Here is a 20,966-nt window from a genome sequence, read left to right on the forward strand (position 1 = left end):
ACTGGCCCTCTGCAAAGGCATGAATACACAGGGCTTGGGCATGGTTCATGCACACCTCTCCTTATCTGAGGGTGGAAGGGAGACTGACCATGGGACAAGACCTGAATGGACCTTGAGGGTGGGGCCGAGGCTGGGGCTGGGGCCGGGCAGACCTGTGAACGTGTTTCCTCCTCTGTAGCGGAGGTTGTGCACAGCGTTCAACACCTCCTCCTTGGTGCCAAAGGCATTCAGGTCCCACTCCGTCTGGGGAGCTCCACTGTACTGAGTCAGGCCTGGAAGGGGAGGGGTCCCCACTCTACTGAGTCAGATTGGGAGGGGAGGGGTCTCCACTATACTGAATCAGGCTGGGGGGGGCACACAGCAGGTGGGCAGGACACACACAGCCTTGCCTGGGTCACCAGGAAGGCATGTTTGCAAAGGCCCACTTTCCACACAAGGTCTCCCTGGGAGCTAGCTGTCTTTCCAGTGCAGATGGGAACCTCAGTTTTGCCTGGTTGGGTGAGAACTTAGCCTTGGTTCCTCCCTCACTTTGCACTCCCTTCTCCAAGCTGGGGGTAGGGAGTGGAATTGTGAGGACCACCCCTGCGGGGCACAGGGCAGGGCTGGGACCCACCTACTTGGACTTTGCCCGGCCCGATTTCAAAGGGCTCGATGATGCTGGCCAGGAAGTCTTTGACCTGCTGGAAGTGACTGTGGCCTATACTCCAGGACCCATCCACCAGGAAGATCATGTCCGCTGGCATGGGGGGTGTGCAGCGGAACTGGGGTCTGCCTGGGGTGGGAGGGGAGGGAGGTGAGGTGTTGGGCAAGGTCATCACTGCTACAGGACCCTGAACTGCCCGTAGCTGGGCTCCAGTGCCCAGGATCTCCTTCCCTGGGGTTGGTAGAGGGGGAGGGGCCACAAGGCTCTGGCTTCAAATGAGGTGGGCAGCAAAGTGTTGGGGGACAGTACCAGGGTCTCATCAGACTTAGGAAACTGCATGTGAAGCTCAGCCCACTGTCCCAGCCTCTCTGAGTTCCCCTAAAGGGGGTTCATAGGACATCCAGTTGCTCTGGAACCTCCACCCTCTATTGGCCTGGCCAGTGCTGGTCACTGTGCGATTGTCCAAGGCAGGGTTGCACCTTCCTCGCCTGCCAGCTCCCAGGCCCAGCTGGCAGAGGATGTTCTAAGGGGAGCTGACTGGGGTGAGTCAGCAACATGAACAGCACCTGGTGGCTGCCCATTCTGCCGTTTCTAGGCTGAGGCCTCACCGTGTGTGTGAGGAGGGTTGTCCTAAAGACCAGGAGCTCTTTCGAGACAAAGCCACACCTCTTGATCTGGGGCTCCCAGAGCTGTGCACAGTGTCTCCAGGCCAAGACCCAGAGCCAGGGCCAGATCCCCTCTTGGAGGCTCCTGGTGGGGTAGTTGTGGTGAGACCCTCACCGAATGCGGGAGGCACCCTCTGGCCTCAAGGCCCTGCACTATGGGAGAGACCACCCTGTAAGACCCCAAGTCCACTGGGAGACAGTGGGAGGCCTGGACCCCAGGACCCCGGATGAGGTCTAAGGAAGGAGGTGTCTTCTTCAATTCCAAGTCTGATGGGGGAGACAAAATCAGAAACATCCCAGGTCTGGTGGGGGAGGCACATCTCTGCCTGCAGGGCCTCATGGGAAACGCTGTGCTGTGGTCCCACCCTCAAGCCTGCAGATGCTGGCACCCCATCCATCTCACCTGGCTCCCCTCTCCCTCCAGCCGAGGTCCTGGCATGGTTCTGCCCCTCCAAGTCTGGGATGGGCTGAGCAGGGGCCTCCCCTGTGGGGTCCCTGGGTGGGTGCTGCTTCTTGCCAGGTACTCCTGGAGGGGGGTGGTCACAGCTGTATTACCCCTCACCAGCGACACTCAGCCTGGGGGACACCTGAGGGAGGTTGAGGTAGTGGGACCAGGCATTGGGCCCCAAGCACATTCGCAGCAGATGACCCGCCCCAGTGGGTTAGTGAAGTCAGGAGTGGGCAGCCAAGCTTAAATACAGGAGTGTGAGGGCAGATGGAGGGAGGACCTCCTGGCCATGTGGAAACCGTGAGGCACTGAAGACTGCCCCCTCTTCCCAGCCACTTACTGTCACCCGACTTGGACCCACCAAGTGTGGGCAGGTCTTGGCTTGGGGCCACGGCCCCTGGGAGCTCAAGGTCTGGGCTCCCTACAAGGGAGCGGGTGGGCTCCAGGGTTGCCCCCAGTGGCCTCTGGCTGCTCCTGCTCATGGAGTTACTCTTCAGATCCTCGACTGCAGAGAGATGTGAGGGGATATCAGGACTCCACCGCCTGGCAAGGGGGACGGAGGCCTGGGGGCTGCCCACACAACCCTTCCCACAAAGGCCCATCCGGGCTCCACGGGCTTCCAGCCTCTTCTGTACACAGGCACCCCCAGGGCACTTACTCACAAACTCCCTGCGAGCCAGCAGGACGTTCCCTGAGCCAGTGAGCTCGAAGATCTGCAAGGTGTACCCTTTGGAGGGGCTCAGGCCCCCCACGGTGGCCTTGGGGGTCTTGGTGGTCAGCATCACCTCCTGCTCTGGGTCCCCTGGGGTGGGGGTGGGGAGACGGATCAAGGAGGCTGAGGTGGGTGGTGTATGCATGCGTGTGTGCACTTATGCCTACAGGTGTGCATGTGTGTGCATGTGTGTTGGGAGTGATGAAATCCGTCTGGCACCCCCTCTTTCCCTCCCCTAGTTCCTCCCTTTGGGCCAGGGGAGGGAGTATGGGGAGAGATCTGTGCTCTCTCTAGGACCTGATGGGAGTAGCCTGTGCTCCTCCCCAGAGGGACTCATTTCAGGGTCCAGTGGAGGATGCACGAGTTCTCCAGGTGCCATCAGAGCAGCGCTGGGGACACCATGGAGGTGTCTGTGCAGACAGGGCTGCACGTGGGTAGGAGCCTGCCGCCTGTGCACAGGGGCTGCACAGCACATGGCAGTGAGCCTGTAAGCACTTCCGAGTGTGACTGTGAGTCTATGCTAAAAACAAAGAAACAAAGAAAACAATTCCAAAGAAACAAACAAAAAAAAAGAAACAATTCCAAGGGCATGCTGCTGTGCTCTCAGGGGAGGTGGCAGTGGAGGCAATAGGAGCGACTGATGAGAGGTCAGGAAGCACCTGGCAGTTCTTGGACCTCAGGTGCTAGAGAGGCGACTAGGAGAGGAAGGACCCACAAGCCTGCCCATTGTCCAACGTCCTGCAAGGTGGACAGCCCCCAGCCTGGGCCCAGCCCTGCATGGGGAGGTGGGACAGGCCAGGAGGGTGAGGTCCCAGGTGCTTCACGTGACTCAAGCTGAATAATTTTCACAAGTCCCCACCCATTTTGTAGATGGGAAATCGAGTCTCGCAGTTGCTCGGAATCAGGCTTTAAGCCCAGGTCTGTTGGGTTCCTGCTGCCTGCCAGGGAGGGATGGACAGGCAGGCCCTCTGAGGAGTGCATCCTTGGCACATCCCCCCCCAATTCTTTGGGGTTGAGACCCTGAAGAGCTCCACCCAGGAGCAAGGGTTACTGAGGACAGGTCAGCTCTTGAAATAGCTGAAGCTCAATGTCAAACAATCTTAACTTCTAAAATGGAGCGAGTCTGCCACTCCCCTGTCAGGGTCCTGAGAGCTCAAAGCTGGGGGAGGGTCCTTGTTTCTGCAAAGTCATTGACTGAGTGCCTTCTGCATGTGCCAGGTGTGGGGACACACGGGGGGGACATTAAGGGCCCTGCTCTCCCGCCACAACCTCCCTGTGCTAGCGAGGAGACAACGAGGAGGGAGGGCAGAGCCCAGGGGAGCCAGCACAGTGACCGCCGTGCTGTCCGTGTTCACCGTCGGCCTGCACAGAGGCGAGGAGGGGGCCCTACCTGCCCTGGGCTTCACCTGCACCAGGTAGCCGAGGCCGCTCCCCTCTGACTCTCTCCACTTCATCTGCAGCCGGTCCTCGGGCAGCACCGCCAGCCTCAGGCGGCCACTCGCTGGGGAAGCAGGACAGGCGGTCAGGACTGATCCTCCTTGGTGAGCTCCCCAACCAGCTGTGGGGCCCCATCCTGAGGTTCCGAGGAGGCTGTGGCCCCACCAGGGCTCAGAGGGGACTACAAGTCCCACTGGGGGGAACTTTGAGAAGAGGGGCCCACCTCGCCCGCCAGAGATGGAGGAGGACTCCTCGCAGTCCAAGGCTGCTGGACAGATCTGGGTGGGGGATACTTCTGTCCAGAGAGGCCCTCCTGGCTCTATTAGGGGTGCCCCGCACCGTGGATTTAGGCTCAGGTCAGCATCCCAGAGTGGCCCTAACTGCCCACCCACCCAGTGGAGACACAGGCTCTGAGCCAGCAGTGGCCACCCCTTCTGATTCCCCACCTGAGTCCCCGAAGAGCAGTGGAGACACAGCTGCAGACCCCCTGCTGCCATGGTCACACAGCCCAGGAGGTGGGGGTGCCTGGGGGCAGGGGCTCCCTGGGGAGGGTACCCTGGCCATCCTGGGAGGAGGAAGGGGCCATGGAGGCCTGAGCCCTCCGGCACAGCCTGACTTCCAAGCTTCCGGCAGCTCCTTGGTATGGGTGACTATTTTTGGAAAGTGGGGACAGAGATGGGCTTCTTCTGGCTGCCCCCCTCAGAGCGGGGGCACAGGGGAAGGACAGGGCTGGGGGGAGCCCATGGCAGACACAATGGCCACTTCAGAGAGGGAAGCAGCTGAGCCGGGCCTCCGGATGGGCCCCCTGCTCCCTGGAGCATGAGCTGAAAGGCAGGAATGTCTCAGCAGTGGGGGCCTTGAAAAGACGCTTGTGAGTGGGGGGCCCAGCTCATGAAGAGCCTCTGTCTCCCTGCACCCCTGACATGTTGTTGGGGGGGCATCCCAAGCTGCCTTCTGGGTCTGCAGGTTGGGGCCTTGGCAGGCGCCAGGGAGACAGTACCCAGCCAAGGGCGCCCCCGACAGGGCCATTCTTGGGGAAGGGCAGCCTGGACGTATGGGTCCCACCCCCATCTTCCAGCCACTCCCCCACCCACAGTCCACCCAGAGCCTGCAGGGGCCTCGTGCTGTCTGCGTGTGAGTGTCTGGAGTTCCTTACTGACTTGGTCCCCTTCGGGGGGATCTTGTCAGAGCCCCAGGGATGGACGGCCCAACCACCCATGAGCAAAATCATAGCCAGGAGGATGTGCTGTTGGTAAGAAGGTGGTTAGAGGAGCCAGGACTCCAGGCTGGGTGGCTGTGTGACAGGCCCCTGCCACGCCCCCATGAGGACTAGCTCAGAGATCTCCTACCCTCTTGGCACTCGTGGGAGCTGAACACATGCCAGGGATGTGGCTGGGGGGTATGCAGGAGGCTTGCATGTGACTCAAACACCACCTCCCAGGGTTGGTCTCCCCAGCCTTCCCCGATGGGTTTGAGCATCACCCTGAAAGGGACACGCCCCATAGGGAGCTGAGTGTCCCCTTGCTGGACAGGGGACAGCCGACCAAGGTGCTGCCCATGGCCATAAATGAGCTGAAAGGATCAGGGACCTGCTGGAGGTGGTGTCTTGGGCTCTCCTCGGGGGTGGGGGGGGGTCACTTTTCAGTCTAGATTCAGTTGTTTGAAAATTTCACAATGAAAAACGTGTCCAGAGAATGATGAAAAAAAGAATCACTAATGCAAGAGTGAATCAAATGCACAGTGTGTTAATAACTGTTGAAAAAACAAACGGATGATACAAAAAAAAGTGCAACTAAAAGGAAAAACCACAATGCCAAAGGTCAAGCCACAGCTGAGGGTGATGCTGCAGGCAGAGCTGTCCTGTCTTCCTCTGTCCCCTGAGCACCTGAGCCCCTGGGAGCAGCAGCTGCTCAGGGCCAGAGGGAGACTGGTCCTGCAGGGCGGCCTGTACCCTGGGCAGGTATGGCCTGGGGGGGTCAGGAAGGAGCCACAGTTCCAGGAACCCTCACCCGTGTCCTCACCTTGTCCCTGGCTGAGCCCCAGGGTGACACTCAGACACAGACAGAGGCCGACTCCGAGGGGAGGGCGCACGCAGACGCTCATGGTGTGCAGCCTGTGGGAGAAGAGGCCACTCAGCCACCTGTCTGACCATCCATTCGTCCGTCCATCCATTCGTCCGTCCATCCCTTCCTGATCTCTAAGCCAGAGTTTATTCATCTTTGCCCTTGTGGGCCAGGGACTGAGCCCCACCCAAACGCCTCCAGCCACCCACCCTCCTGTCTACAGGGGCTGGTGTCCAACAGGCTTGGAGGGCTTCCTGGGTCCACAGGTCAGCTGCCCTTCACTTGCCCACCACCAGCTTCTGCATCCTATCCTTGTGACGTTCTCAACAGCCCCGCATGGGGCCTGGTTGCTGCTCTGCCCACTTACTTGTTATTAGACCAGCCTGGGGTGGCCAGCGTCAGGGCCAAGAGGTCTAGGGAGGAAGCAGGGGCAGGTGGGTGGTCCTGCCTGCAGCCCTGAGCAGCGTCAAGCTGGGACCCCAGTTGGAGCCGGACCCTAGCTGTGCTGCCCGCTTGCCAGCCCAGGAGGAGGTGTCCTGGCTGAGAATCCCCCCCCCCCCCAGGATACCAGCCTCTCAACCCCAGAACTGGTCTCTCAGTGAGGCAGGTGGAAGCCTTGAAGGTGGATTGGGTCCTGGGGGGCTGCCTCCAGGCTTCTGCTGACAGAAAAGAGGGGAACGCAGGGCAGGATTTCAGGCCCCTGGGACCCCCAGCCCAGCCACACCCCTGGCGGTGGGGCTCACAATGTCCTTGGACTGTGGAGGGGCTAGAGGATGAGGCACAGTTTACCTGGTGACCTCACTTTCTGACCCTCCTCCACACTCTGAAACCAGGCTCCCTTTTCCAGAACCTCTGTGGGACGCTTCCAGGGGCACAGAGGTCAAGGCTGTGATCAGGAGCCCTCAACAGTGTCTGCCTTCCTCCATCCAAGACCCTAGGGGTCCGGGCCCCACCCCCACCAGACCCCATGCATCCGGTCCTGCTGCCCCCCAGGAACTCAGTTCCCCCCACCCAGAAAGCTCTCTAGAAGGTCAAGCACATCTTCAAATCACACACCTGGAGCAGCCCCTAATGGGAGCAGCCCCTGCCCACCCAGCCTCCAGGTGAGTCACCAACCTGCTCCTGTCCCCAGGCAGCGTCCCCAGGTCCTGTGTGCTCCCGTCCACCCTGGTCCCACTGCAGTCACAAGAAGGCTGTGACTTATGAGGCCCCTTTCTCCGACGTCACTGCTTTGGCCCATCCCCACCCACCGGGAGCCTCCGCCCCTTCCCACCCCCCCACCCCCCGCCCACCAGCTCTTCCATCTGCTGCCCAGAACGTCTCTCCAAGAGCCAGGGAACACAGGCCGCAGCATGAAGGACCCATCACCCTGCAGGGCGGGGCCCAAAGCAGCAAGGGACAAACACCTGTACCCGTCGCTTCAGAGTCTGTCCCAGAGAAGCCCATGGGAGAGGCCCCTCAGGGACCAAGGTCACCACTTGTGGCCCTAGGGGACCAAGCTATGAGTAATGGGCAGGAGGTTTCTGGCGGACTGGGTGAGTGGCAGCCTGGAGCAGCAACTGGACCCCAGGGTCACACCAGGAGCCACAGCCTCCTCTCTCATCCAGCATCGCCTCCCAGGACCTGTGACCCCAAACCCGAGCCACCTGTGGGACTCTCCAGTGCCCAGACCACCCCAACTCTGCCCTGCCCAGCTTCCTCTGCACCTGCCGCTTTTCCACAACCCTCCCCAGTCTCTGAGGGCCAGCCAAGCACAGCCCCTCCCGAGCCCTCTCAGCCCACCCAACAGCCTCAGGGCCTGACCCAACCAAGGCTTGTGGTGGGCGCGGGGAAAGGCACCCAGTCTATGCCATAAGCACTCCCCTGCTGGACCCTAGGACACACCCCCCAGAACCGCCCGACCCCAACCTGGACCCCTTCTCCCAAGTGCTCCGAGGCTGCCAGGGCCCCTATGGGTTCAGCTTCTGGAGGCAGAGGTGCTCTGGGGGAGGAAAGCACAGCACAGGGCTCTCAGGCTGCTGGCCGGCAGAGGCCACCATCCAGAGTCAGGGCTGTGATACTCGCTGGAGACTGGGAGGGGCTGGTGGGCAAATATTGGGGGCTAGATGCTGCTGGAGGGTGAGGCCCTTCCAACTCCTGTGGAGGCTCCTGTCCTCCTCCCTGGACCCACAGCCACTGGGCAGGCACTGCTGGATCCAGCCAGCCCTCCAGCCTTGCTGTAGGTAGCTTGAGATCCCTCTGGCCTCCGTCCTGCCCCATGGTTGGTGCTCCTGCAGCTAGGAGGGGTCTGAGGACCTGCTGAGAAGGCAGTCCCAAGACATGTTGTGGCCTGAAAGCCGCCTATGGCTTCGGACTCACGGCTGGACACCAGACACTGGAGAGCTAGTGGATGCCCTGCACTGGGCACTGGGGTGCAGGTGGGCCCTGCAGACCCAAGTGGAGGCCAGCAGAGGGCGCCTGGCCCAGCAGCTTCAGACAGCACTGACACACATGACCTTGCACATCCATGGCTCACAGGTGCTCGGAACACACGTGTACACAACCACATAGCCCACCAAGGTGCTCTCGAGCCAGTCAGGTCCTCAGCACTCCCAGCTGGACCCCATCCAGCCCCCAACATGTGCATCCACCCAGGAGTCCCTGCATCCAGCAGGTGCTCCACTCACCGGAGCCTCACAGCCCACCCAGCAGGGTCAGAGCTCAGCCAGGGCTTGAGTTGCCCTCAGAAAGGAAGGATGGAGCCAGGCTGGCCCCTGCTGGGTGAGTCCTGTCAGCCTTCCAGAAGCTGCACAGCTGTTGTGGCCCTCACTCCAGTGTACAGGTGGGGCCTTTGCAGTGGGGAGATGGCCCCAAGAACTTCTGTCCTGATGTTCAGGAAGGGGCCCTCAGGGCTGAGCAGAGCTTCCCTGGCCCCTTGGGGAGGAGGTGCAGGGGGCAGGGCCTCCACGCCCAGACAGTCCCCAGGAAGCCCTGCTCCCTGTCTTCCTATCAGGGCATGGGGACCCAGGAGAGCCACCATCATCTGGCTTGCAGGCCTGGGCCCGCTGGGCAGGGCCACCATCTGGGAGTGATTACTGAACATGGTGGCAGCAGAGGGGTTCGTGTATAAAGCAGGGGCCAGGAAGATGCACAGGTCACTGGGAAAGTTCCCAAAAAGGGAGCTAAGCTGGGCCAAGGCTGGCCTTGAGGTGTCTCCTGGTCAACCCTGGAACCTTGGCCAGGAAGCCCAGGGCAGACAGGTGGCGGGGCTGGCCAGGCTCCAGCTGGTGGTTGGCCTGGCCTCCTGGAGCCAGAGCCTGGGTGGGACAACACACAGCAACCAGGGGGCTGAGGGTGGCCATACAGCCGACAGGTGTGCTGTCCCGAGAGGCAGAGGCCCACCTGGTCGTCTCAACTGGGACTCAGCTGAGAACAGGCTCTAAGACCATCCCACCAGGGACCACACCTGCCCCAGGGGCCCAGGGTCAGGAGGTTTCAGGAAAACGAAGGCCCAGCTGGCCACTTGCTGGCTGCCCCATGTCTAACCAGGGCAGAAGGGGGCAGTGCCAGTCTGTCTCTACAAAGCTGCTCTCCCAGGCAGACACCCAGTGGGGACTTTTCTCCCCCTCGCTGGTGAGGGCGATGCCCAGACCACCCTGTCTCCAGGTGCTTTGCTGTGACATCAAAGCCCCGCAGGGGCAGGGGAGCTAGATGTTCAGGCCCTTGCTGCCAAGCCAGCCAGGACAGGGCTGGCAACCATCCACAGTGCTCCCATGGGAGCCCAGTGGTTTGGATTGAGGCTAGGTGAGCTGCCGCTTAGGCAGGGCTGACACAGGTCAGCATTAGTGCAGACAGGACTGGGAAGGGGAGGTGGAGGCAGCTCTCAAACCTCAGGCAATTTCTTGCAAAGAAAAAAGAGAGCAAAAGAAAGTTAAAAGTCGCTTCAAGGAGAATCAGGCCTCGAGCACGTGTGGCCGTGTGCAACACCAAGGGGGCGTTTATTACTGAGCTCACTGGGGAGGGGCTAGGTGTGCTGGCCCTGCAGCAGCAGGGAGCCCTGCCTGTGACAGCACCCGGCTTGAGTCCCCTGGAAAGCGAGCACAGGGACGCAGAAGTGCCCCCACTCCCACAGGCTCGTGGCTCTTGGGTCTCGGCTGAGGCTGTCTTCTTGCATGTCCGGCATTTCTTGGGTGGAATGGAAAGAGTGAGGAGGCAGAGCGGCCGCTGCACCTGGCCTTGGGGCCCTACCAGTCCTGGTTGTCCCAGCCATCGTCCACCGCGGGTGGTGGCGTGGCCTTCTTGGTGACCTTGGCCCGGCCCTCCCCGCCACCCCCCCAGGCCTCCCCACCATCGCTGTTGTCACTGATCCTATTGTTGGACGCGGACGCAGAGCCCGAGCCCCACACATCCCAGCTGTCCGAGCTCCTCTTGTCGGCTGAGGCGTCCGCGCATGTCCAGCTGTCGCTGCTTGGGGACCGGTGGGCCCTGGCAGGATCGGTGCTCCCAAAGGACTCCCAGAAGCTCTGGTCGAGGGTGTTCTGAGAGTTGTCCCCACCGCTGTTCTGGTAGCTCGGGCCCTCCGGGGGTCTGGGACAGACAGGGCTCTCTGAGCTCCCAGAACTGGAAGGTCACTGTGGGGGTCCCCAAGCTACCTGGCCTCCCCTCAGCCTCTCCCTAGCTAAGTCCTAGCTCCAACCCAGAGTCCCGGTCCACGCCCTTCAGGGTCCCGGAGCCGTTGTTCTCCTTGAGGGCAGAGGACACCCAGCCTCGGGGTGGCTCCACCACGGAGTTGAGGCCGTGGAACCTGCTGGAAGGACTCACGCCGCTTGCCACCAGAGCCCACCCTCCGTCAGTCCCACCCATGTGGAGGATGTTTCAGAGGAAAATGTAAACTACTACTTTCCTGCAACAAATAAGGGGAAGAAAACCCAGAGACTTGAGTCTTTGCACCGTGGAACCAGCTCAGGAAGAGACTTCCTCGCCCAACCGCAACCTCACCACTGAACACGTCCAACAGCGCCAGGAGGAAGTGGCTGGTCCACGAGCAGGCAGACCGACAGCATCCGCCTCGGCAGAGTGGCTGCCACTCTGGGCTCGGCATAAGCTCGTCCATCAGAGCCCCAGGGTCCCATCCGAGTCAGAGAAGGAGAAAGCTGGCCCACCCGGGCTCCCAGCAGGAAGGCCTGGGCAGAGCCCTGAGCGCTGGAGACCCCGAGGAAGTGGGTCAAAGCCCAGCAGCCCTGCCTCTCTCTCAGCCTGTTCCATGAGGGCAAGGCTGAGACCACCCCCCCACCAAGTCCTGGGCAGCAATAGCTCCTGAGGTAGAAGGCAGGGCTTCAGAGCAAGAGGCAGAGGGACTGACATGCCTCTCTGCACCTCCAGAGCTCCAGGGGCTTCTGACTGTCACCCAGGGCCCTGGGGGAGACACCCTGCCCCTTGAGATCTGGGGGAGAACTTGGAAGGAAGCCCACTTCAGGAACGGACACAGCATACCTGTCAGATGAGTCCTCTGCTCTCCCAGAAAAAAACGTAGTGACGTCCCGCCAGCCCCGGCTGCCAACTCCCTGGACCTGGAAGAGAGCGGAAGGCAGCTCAGCTGGGCTCTGCTGGGAGTGTGCGGTGTCCAGAGACCAGGGTGAAGATTAGAAACGCAGTGACACCACCAAACTCAGGCCAGTTCACCGGACAGGATCGGACGGGGATAGCGGGATGCCTGCCATGTGGGCACAAGAGGCTGCGGAGAGGCTCTGGGCCGGGAAGCAGGATGAATGCGCCCCCACCCATAGCGCTAGGCAGAGAGGCAGGCCACCCACAGCACACTCACCAGGAAGGTTGGCCGCAGCAATGAAAGAATGAAAGAAAATAGCAATAGGTTAGTGGCTGGGACCGGCGCTCGTCCAGGAGTTTCCATGTTCCTCAGGCTGTCGGCACCGGAGCGTCTGCCTGACCCTCCTTGGTCCTACAGGCCCTTTGGGCCAAGAAGAGATGCGCAAGAAGCGCTGGCCCTCCCCACTCCTGGTTCTGGGTGCCTTGGAACATGGAGACGCTTCCAGCCGAGCCCGCATGTCAGGCAGGGCTGCCCTACCTTGGATGCCAACTCAGAGAACCCACTGGACACATCATCAAAAATCTTCCCCTCCTTCACCTGGCGGATGGGAACAGCGTCGTCACAGCCCAGCAGACGCCCACTGCCTGCACTGATGAAGGCCACCGCCCACCAGCACCAGCTCCAGGGGCTGTCTCTGCGCTGACCCCTCTCCAGAAGCCAAAGGGAGGGCCGGCCGACCACTCTGCAGCCCGGGCTGGTCTCACTGGACCCCCCACCCCTAGTGTTCTCTGTGTCGCTCCCTACCTCCCGCATAAGCTGGCGCTGCCCTGCCCACCCCATGTTCCTCCTGCCTGTCTGGGCCTCCAGGGCAAGTGGCAGGACAAACGCCCAGCCACGCAGGAGCAGGGTGCAAGGCCAGGCCTCGCTGAGCCCAGGATGAGGGCCCACAGGCACCAGGGACCCAGGGACACCAGGGAGTCTGAGGACCCAAACAGAGCCCCCAGGAGCAACTGCCCCTCGAATGAGGGCATTGGGAACTGAACACAGCTGAACACCAGGAGTTCTCCCCGTGTTACCTTCTCCTGAGCGGGTTTGAGGACGCTCTCATTCAGACTGTGGCCCAACTCCGACGCCTGTTAGAAGGAAAGACACGATGAAGAAAAGTCGTGTGCGTGTGGCGGCATGTTCACTTCAGGATGGCGAACTCTGCCATCCTGGAGGGATGGTGGAGGGAAGGTGGCTGACAATGCCTAGCCACTAGCACACAATGCTCCTGGCTGTTGTGGAGGCTGGGCACTGCCGTCCCTGGCCTACGGGCTCCTGAAGAGCCTGTTGTCCCTCATACAGACAGGTGTACCCCCAGTCCCATCTCCCCTCCAGGGGCCCCCAAGGGAGCTCAGACAGAAGGGATGGAGCTGGGGGTAGGGGTAGGCCAGGCCAGGCCAGCAGCTCAGGTGGGGGGCAGGCAGGACAATGGGGAGACGACTACAGTGCGGGGCTCTCGCCACTGGGACCAGACTCCTTCAGATTATTCAGCTGAAGATAATTAAACCACACCATGAAAATTTCCCTGTAGACCTCAGGGTACCCTGGCCCCTCGGTGCCCCGATGGCAGCCCTGAGCTCTGGATCCCATGCCTCCTGCCTGTGACACAGATGCTCCAATGGGAGCCCATCAAGTTGGAGAGCAGCTCTGAATATGAGCACATGGAAGCACCAACATGAAGGCTACAGTGCAGGCGCGTGCCGGATACATGGTAGGGGGGGTCAGGGGGCATGCACAAGCACAGACGGGGCCTTACCAGCTCTGGCTGCTGCTTGGAACCCCAGAACTTTACCCAGACAGCGTGGGGAGACAGGGGTGGGGGAAGAGAGAGAGCGACGCGGTAGGCGCCACGGTCGCGACAACCAGGAGAGGGTTCCACGGGCACCGCACCATCTCTAGACCAAGCCCCTCCCACCTGACCCTCCCAGAATGACAGGAGCAGGCGGGGTGGAAGTCCAGTGAAACGGGGGCTTAGAGACGTCCCTGAGTGGGGCTGGGGGAGCTCAGCCTTCAGGGTGGGAGGGGCCCGCATGGCTCGGAGGCTCCTCAGCCAGCCCCCAAAGCCATCACTCCTGAACCCAGCCCAGGGCCGGACACCAGGCAGGGGATCGCCAGGACTGCGAGCCAAGGTTTGAAAACAAGACAAACACCGGGCCCCGACACGGCCACAGGAAGGGAGGGCACTAACAGAGACAAGGGACGCTGCATCCTTGGGACAAAACCCCCACCCTCAAGGGGTGCTGGGTCTCCTGCCCATGGCTGCCCAGACCTGGCACAGGGCCTCCTTCCCCACGAGGCCAAAGGCACAGTGGCCTCGACCTCCCAAACCCACAGGAGCCTGAAGTGACACGGAGACATGGGAGCCTGAGAGACAACTCCACATGGGCCTGTGGGCGCCTGACTGCCGGTGTAAAACACTCCTCCCCTGACACAGGGCACACAGAGGCCACCCAGCCTAGAAGCCCCCACAGTGCCAATGCAAAGGCTTCCTCCGGTACCTTCTGACTTGCTTGGGACCCGAACTTTGTCGCCTGAAAGGAAGCACAAAGAGGGTCTTCTGGTCAGCCGCCTGACACTGGCCGCCGGAGCTGCGCATCTGCAGGGCCTGGGTGCCCAGGCCCGTTTCCTGATGGCCACGAGGACTGGCACTCACCCCACAGTGGCTCTCAGGCCCCGCAAAGCTGCCCTCCACACCTGCTCCCCCAGGAGCTAGACCATCAGGGTAGGGGCACCCAGGGCAAGGGAGCAGGCCCGACGCTGACGTCTGCGTTCTGGACACGGGGCCCCCGGGAGGGCTGGGGCCTTGTCCAGCGGGCTCTGCTGCTCGCTGCTGAGCACAGTTGGTCATATTCTCACCTCTCCCCAGCACCCTGGGTGCTCTCAGGGTCCCTGGCAGAGGGGCCGCTCACAGAAACCCCCGTGGGGCAGATGAACTTGTGGCTGGAGCCCTGTCAGGACCCCTGGCTGTCCAGCCTGTGGTGTCGCAGGACAGCCTGGTACTTACGCCCTCCTTGGCTGCTGAGGCGAACCTGCTCGCTCCGGTAGCAAAGCTGCTCCAGCCCTGCAAGGAAGCCACACACAAGCCATGTGGCAGCTCCACGTGCAGACACAGGAGAGCGTTCTTCGCACCCATGCTCCGTGGGAAAGACACAGCTAGGGACCCTGGAAGCAACTCAGGTCCACTCCCTGGAGACAGGCCTTCCCACCAGGCCGCAGGGGGCATGAAACCCAGTCTCCTTTCTGAGTCCAAGGTCATTTCCCCTGAGCCTCCACAACAGAAGCCAGTCATTTGGATTAAATCCCCACTGGGCCTGTGCCTCCCGGGGAGATGTGGAGGGACCCTCACAAGGAGCTGACAAAGACGCTCAGCTTCTGGGGGTAGGATGGAAGGGACACGGGGACATGAACTTCACACCCTCGGAGGCGCTTCTGAAAAACAGGCCATGCTGATGGCCCCTTCTCCCCTGGAGCAGACTCAGCACACAACCCACGCAATAGGGCGGCCCTGCCAGGAGGGGTGGCCAGGCAGGCTCCACTCAGAGCCGGAGATCTCCGGGGAAAACATGCCTTGTTAAACCTGGGGCACGTGTGTTATATGTTGTAGCCAACGTAAACAAAAGACAAAACACAAGTGGGGTTAAATCCTGTAAGCCCAGCTTTAAAGTGCAAAGTCAGTGAAGGAAAGGGGAACGGGCCAGTGCAATCCTAGGATGGCTGGTCTCCAGGAGGCCCTGGGGCATGGGGGTTGGGGGGCTGGGACGGCATCCTCACCGAGTAGAGGGATGACATGGCGCTGTTGAGGAAGTCGTCTTCCCTCTTTGGAGGCGGCACCGTGTTCCCAAACCCCACATAACGGTTCTCCTGGGCCCTGGAGGACACAGGCAACAGGCCTGCTGCTCCTTACAGTCACAGGGTGCAGAGGCACCCAGACCTAGATTCTGGGTCACTGCCGGAAGTGGGACACGCTCGTCCACAGGTCAGGCAGGTTCCAGGAAAGAATCACATCCTTTCTCTCAGTGGTTTTCTCTCATTCAAGCACCCTCCTGAAGCTGCCACTCAGGACTCCACAGGGCCTGCCAATCCTGCACCCACCGTACACATGGGCAGCAGCCCCAACCACTCTCACAGTGCCCCCTGCCCCCGGCCTCCCAAGCCCGCCTGAAACCCTACCCTTGATAGGAGCCAAGGTCATCATTCAGCCAGTCTTCGAAAGCCTTGTCCCCAGAGGCGGTGGAGTTCTGCAGCTGGCCAGAGGCTCTGCAATGGTGGGTCAAAAGTAAGAGGTCAACAGAGGGTGGGTACCTGCCCGCAGGGGTCTCTGGGAGGTGCACTCACGGCCACCTGCTCACACCTGGCTCCTCTGAAAACTAAGCTCTGAGTAGAAGGCAGCTCAAGCTTAGGCTCAGCGGCTGAAAAAAGGTGAGAAGCAGGGGAGGCGCTGCTCTGGGGGTACGGGGGCCACAGTGGCTCCATGCTGGCCTGAGCCTGCAGGGAGGGCCACAGCGAAACCAGGGGGACCAAGGCCACAGCAAGCACTGGGCCACAGTCTGGAGCCCTTCTGACCAGAATCTCACTACTGAAGGGGGAGGCGGAAGGGAGGGCCACTGGGCGCCCCTGGTGTAAACAGGGAGGCTTCTCTGAGGCTGGTCACCCCAGAACACCAGCCTCCAACCTGCGAGAGAACACAGGATGCCCACTGCGGGGATGGGTTCAGCCTGTGCACCCTGGGGATGCAGGCAACCCACAGACAGGACAGGAGACGTAAACAGCTGGCCAGACTGTGTCCCACAGAACTGCCTCAGGGTGTGGCACAGGTCTGAGGGAGGGAGGTGCTACTCCTACATCAGACCTGCCTTTACTGGTTGTGTTTTTATTAAAAGTCCAAATTTTAACCTAAAGAATTGTTTCTACTACTGACTTTAGAAACAGCTCACAACTAGCACTATTACCATGACAGCATAGGGATCCCGAGCCACAGTTAAGGTCAGGGCCGGGCTGAAACCAGCACAGAGCTGGCCAGAGACTGGATGAGTAGCTACCGGTGGGCAGAGGACAGCAGCGTCCTGGGCTGAGGGGGAGTCCAGCTCTGGGCAGGCGATGACTCCAGAGACCATTCTTTGCCTTCGGCCAGAGCGGCCACCTGCCAAGGGGACCTGGGTCAGAAAGCAGGGGCCCATCAAGGTGGCCTAGATGTTCCCGATCACAGTGCACTCCCTGCCCCCCACATAGCCCCTCGGGCTTAACGCCACGGGCTGGGGGCTCTGCCGGGTATGGATGCCAAATGGGCAAGCTCTTAGTCTCTGAGGTCCCCTTTCTATACCCCAAATGATGAGCCTCCCCCAGTAGGCACTGCAGTTCTCAGGAGAGTTTTAGCCGCACGCACAGAGGTGTCTAGACACAGTACTCCCCAGAGGCTGGGAGGAAAGCCCATCCTCAGCCCAGTAAACCACAGGCCCAAGTCCCCCAGGTAGGAAGAGCCAAGGCCATGCATGCTGTCTCCATGTGGACGGCATGCAGACTCCATGTAGTGCCTGCGGCCGGAGGGGCCTCCACACGGTGGGTGGCCTGCCTCACCCGGTCCCTGAAGAGGGCAGCAGCCTTGCTGTTGTACTTCTCCTGCAGCGACCAGCAGGGGTCATAGTCCTCCTGAGACTCCAGGAACTCCCGGAACCGAGCATTCCCGCCCGCCTTCATCTTCTCCAGCTCCACGTCCTTCCACTTGTCCATCGTGACGGAGCGGACGAAGCTGCACAGCAGAGGGCTGGCCTTGTCACCGATACCGCCCCCTGATTCAGAGCCCAGGGGTGAAAGGGGCCGACCTACACAGGGGTCCGCTCCTCCCCACCCCCGCGCACTGACCTGAGGTGAACCCCAAGCCCGCGGTGCTTCCCCGAACACTCCAGGCAGATCCAGATGCCATAGGTCACGCTCACCCACTGTGGGTTGAAGGCGCCGCACTCGAAACACACCTGTGAACGGTATCCAGGGGCTCGTCCAGGGGCTGAGGCAGGACCCAGGGACCCCAAGATCCAATGGTGGCCCCAAGAGCAAGAACAGGGAGGCTGGTTATGAGGCCAATGGTGATAGGGAGTGAGGACCCTGAGACCACATACTACACCAAGAGGTTCCTGAAGCTTCAGCTGGGTGTCGAGGAAAAGCGGATGCTTACATTGTTTTCATCTTGCGCCCGAACTTCCTTAAGAACTTTCCTGGTTCTTGGGCTGGCCATGGTGCTAAGAAAAACAAGATTTTCACAAGAAAATCAACCGCCAGTGCAAACACACTACAAGATATAACCTCAAGGAACCCCAAGAAGCTGCTCGGAAGCTATTAGGGAATGGGACGACGCACTGCAGGCAGCGCGGGGGCCCCTCACTGCGGGAACCTGTTCTCCAAGCGCAAGGAAAAGCCCAAAGCAGCGTGGATGCTGCCAGGCCAATAAAGTGATCATGAGGAGCAACATGCAGTTACCAGAGGCCGCTTACCACACTGCATCAAGACTGTGTAATTTATGGAATGTCGGTTTCTGGTGAAGCTCCTAGCAAAGGGCCGGGCTTTATAAAATGTGCTCAGAACTGGCAGCTAAATCTCTTTTCCTGCTTTCAGGGCAACATACTGGACTCGGGGCTGATGGTACCTGAAGACAGGGTGCCTCACATTTTCGGTCCTGGCAATACCCCACCCCCCTCAAGCCAGTGCAGGGAGGCTGCAGGCCTGGGGCAGAAGCGGTGGTCCTGACTGACATGGGAAGAGGCTGGCCTCCCAGGGGCCATCTGAAGGACAGAGGTGACAGAGAGCATGGCCACAGCAGGGCATAGGCAGGGGCCTATGGACCTGCAGATCTGCCACAGTGCCTCATGGGGACGCTGTGGGGAACAGCAGCCACACAGCCTGGGCTGAAGAGAAAAGCCATTCATTTCTTCATAGATCTCCTAGCTTCAGCCAAGTTCAAGTTCAATTGGTGGCCTGTTTAATTCATGACCAGGAAAGTTGATACAGTAAGAATCAAGCCAGGGAGGGAAAGGGTACCCAGCACAGTACTGGATGTAAACTAACCCTAACCTGGCCGGGGTCCTGGGACCAGAGTGTGCACACTGTCCCTCCAGCTTCCCTGGCAGGACATGTCCTATCGAGGACACATGGGCCACTGCCAGGGACAGAGCCACATGCCTGGGTTACTAGCAGTGTTTGCAACCTCTGACCCTGCGTCCCACTGTCTGAGAGGGGCCTGTTCCCGCCAGCATCCCTGCCAATGCAACAGCACAAAAACCCAGGAGCATATTGGTCTGCATCTGCCTGTTACCTTCAGTTACTCCTCAAGGGAACCTGGCTTGTCCCCACAACCACGCCTCCTGAATCTAGAATGTCAAACACTCACAGGCCCACTTTTAAGCTAGGTGAAGTCAGGAAATAAATATCTGCTTTCTGCAATCCAGGGAAACAAACCAAGGGTTTGCCCGAGAGACCTTTCTGCTCTGTATGTCTCTGTGCTGTGCCTGAAGGTCTTGAAGGCAGACACCTGAACTCACAAACTTCCCTGGCACCTGGCCCGACTCATTGAGGGGGGACCCTGTCCTCATGCTGTAACCCACAGCAGGAAGGCAGAAATGGGTGGCCCCTAGGAGCTTTTTCCATAGAACTGTGCCTGCCTAGGGCCCCTGCTCTGGCCAACAGAACACAGGCAAACAGAAGTCAGAACTAGGGTGAGCCTGCCCTGAATTTGTAATTGTGTAAAAAAAGGCAGAGTGAGGAATGGCAGAATGACAGCGGGGGAAACACATAAAAGTGAACTCACATGAAGGTGAATGATGTGAGAAGTGAATTCACGTGAAAGTGAATGATGTGGGCTGGATTTAAGAGCAACTTTTTTTTTTGCATGAGAAGACCCTTTAATTCTGTGAAATACTAACTTTAATACATGAGAAACAAATACCTTCTTTCAAAACAATAGTTTACCTTGATAAAGAATCCAAGAACTCCTGCTTTAATACTTGAAATCAAGATGGTAACACACAGCTCTCTGCAAGAGGACGTGGCTTCAGTAAATGGTGAACCAAGACACTTTTTCTCAGCTCATGAGAGAAGCCACTTGTCAGACCCTAGAACACTGTTCCTTAAGTGGGAACTTCTTCAACACCTGAGATTAAAAGGGATGACTTCAGCACACCACTTGGAGCTGTCACCAGCGACAGGGACAAATTATGCTCATCTTTCTCTGAAACTACCTGAGCACTCAAAGCACCTACACAGAAGGACAACCGTTTCTCATCCTAAAGCACTGTTACTTGTGCACTTCTGCAGGGTGGGGAAGGGATGCCAAGGCCAAGTTCAACACTAGTCATCCCCTGGACTATTATGACAGCCCCATTTGGCACAGAAACTGAGGGTGGCTGGACCCTTAAGCCTGCCCAAATGAGCACAGTTAACTCTCATATCTGTGGCGGGCGAGAAGCTGTTTAACAGGGCAGATAAGAAACACAGTCCTTCTACTAGACGTATATAAACTGACGGAGGATTCCAAAGTCCTCTCTCGGTCTCCTCTCCCTCCCGCAACACGGTCACCCACGGCCAAGGGGTGGCTGCCGTTTCCATGATACCAGCCTCTTCAACACCGAGAGGAGAATCCTTCCCTCTGAGGAGTGGAAGCCCCTTCAGAACTTAGAACTCAGAAAGAGGCGTGACGGGACCCTGAGTCCAGACCAGATCTTGGATCCGAAGGAGGGGACGGGGCAGGGCCGGCTCGCCCTACGGAAGGGGTGCAGGTGAACAAGGGCCCGTGACAGTCTCAGAGGAAAGAAGGCTGGGGACCTGGGACGCCCTGCAGGGTGGGTGGGGGTCTGGGCGGGTACGGTCGGAGGAGGGGTGCTGCGGGGGGGGGGGAGCGGGAAGGGGGACCGTGGACCAGCCCCGGAAAGACCAGGGGAGGGCGAGGTGGGCCCTTCCAAATCCTGTGGATGGCTGCCTCGAAGTGGGTGGGGGTCTGGCGGGGGCGGCGGCCGGGAGGGGCCATGGACCAGCCCCATGGGGAACCAGGACCTCTAGGTCTCGGTCGCGCGCTTACCGGGCAGGGGGCTAGATCCTTTGCGCCGGGTCGGGCTGGGGTCAGGGCGGGGGTCCTGGCGGGTGTCCGGGCCAGGGTCTGCCGCGCCGCGAACTGCACAGAGGACGCGCGCCGGCCACCCACCCGGCCGCCACCCGCTTCCGGCTACGTCGCGCTTCGCAGGGTCTCACGGGAAGCCGGGGACAGGTCAGCGGGGGCGGGACTTCCGCCCTGCCAGCTGGGCCGGAAGCGCGACCCCCCTCCGTCGCTATAGGGACGCGTCCTCTTGGGGCTGCTGTGCCAGAGCTGTTAGTTCAGCGGGGACGGCGGTGTCCTGTGGACCGACAGTCACGCTCAGCGGCGCTGCCCCGTCAGGATTCGGACGG

General features: G+C 60.3%; 2 protein-coding genes across 51 annotated transcripts in view; both read right to left on the reverse strand.

The window, feature by feature from the left end:
* Positions 1-10,121, reverse strand: part of COL20A1 (collagen type XX alpha 1 chain) — a 26,315-nt gene extending 16,194 nt beyond the window's left edge. Inside the window, 11 exon segments of the mRNA XM_081552296.1 lie at positions 153-272; positions 614-772; positions 2,118-2,261; positions 2,415-2,558; positions 3,859-3,969; positions 5,927-6,018; positions 7,085-7,144; positions 7,261-7,337; positions 7,877-7,949; positions 8,327-8,392; positions 10,021-10,121. Of these exon segments, the coding sequence (XP_081408422.1) occupies positions 153-272; positions 614-772; positions 2,118-2,261; positions 2,415-2,558; positions 3,859-3,969; positions 5,927-6,018; positions 7,085-7,144; positions 7,261-7,337; positions 7,877-7,949; positions 8,327-8,392; positions 10,021-10,121 (1,147 nt within the window).
* ARFGAP1 (ARF GTPase activating protein 1) lies at positions 9,919-20,749 on the reverse strand. Of its 50 annotated transcripts, none has more exons than XM_081557626.1 (14): positions 20,602-20,749; positions 19,497-19,560; positions 17,710-17,773; positions 17,400-17,509; positions 17,115-17,286; positions 16,580-16,680; positions 15,711-15,797; positions 15,312-15,408; positions 14,545-14,601; positions 14,039-14,071; positions 12,572-12,628; positions 12,033-12,092; positions 11,441-11,511; positions 9,919-10,534 (listed from the first exon to the last, which is right to left on the reverse strand). In XM_081557626.1, the coding sequence occupies exons 3-14, from the start codon at positions 17,767-17,769 to the stop codon at positions 10,192-10,194; spliced, it is 1,248 nt and encodes a 415-aa protein (XP_081413752.1). In that variant the 5' UTR covers positions 17,770-17,773; positions 19,497-19,560; positions 20,602-20,749; the 3' UTR covers positions 9,919-10,191. The 50 variants fall into 50 exon arrangements, with proteins under 50 accessions (XP_081413752.1, XP_081413778.1, XP_081413747.1 ...); XM_081557652.1 differs by having other exon boundaries at positions 9,919-11,149; XM_081557621.1 differs by having other exon boundaries at positions 11,441-11,517.
* Positions 20,750-20,966: the final 217 nt, after the last annotated feature.

Source organism: Giraffa tippelskirchi, chromosome 13, assembly GCF_054371585.1.
Source record: "Giraffa tippelskirchi isolate mGirTip1 chromosome 13, T2T-mGirTip1v1.2.pri, whole genome shotgun sequence".
In the NCBI taxonomy this organism is placed as follows: domain Eukaryota; kingdom Metazoa; phylum Chordata; class Mammalia; order Artiodactyla; family Giraffidae; genus Giraffa; species Giraffa tippelskirchi.

Coding starts and splice junctions, on each gene's coding strand:
- ARFGAP1 (XM_081557620.1), bottom strand. CDS start 17,769: ATGGCCAGCCCAAGAACCAGGAAAGTTCTTAAGGAAGTTCGGGCGCAA. Junction 17,287..17,399: donor GGGCTTGGGGTTCACCTCAG/GTCAGTGCGCGG, acceptor TCTGCTGTGCAG/CTTCGTCCGCTCCGTCACGA. Junction 10,535..11,440: donor GCAGAGGACTCATCTGACAG/GTATGCTGTGTC, acceptor TGTCTGTCCCAG/ACCCCCGGAGGGCCCGAGCT.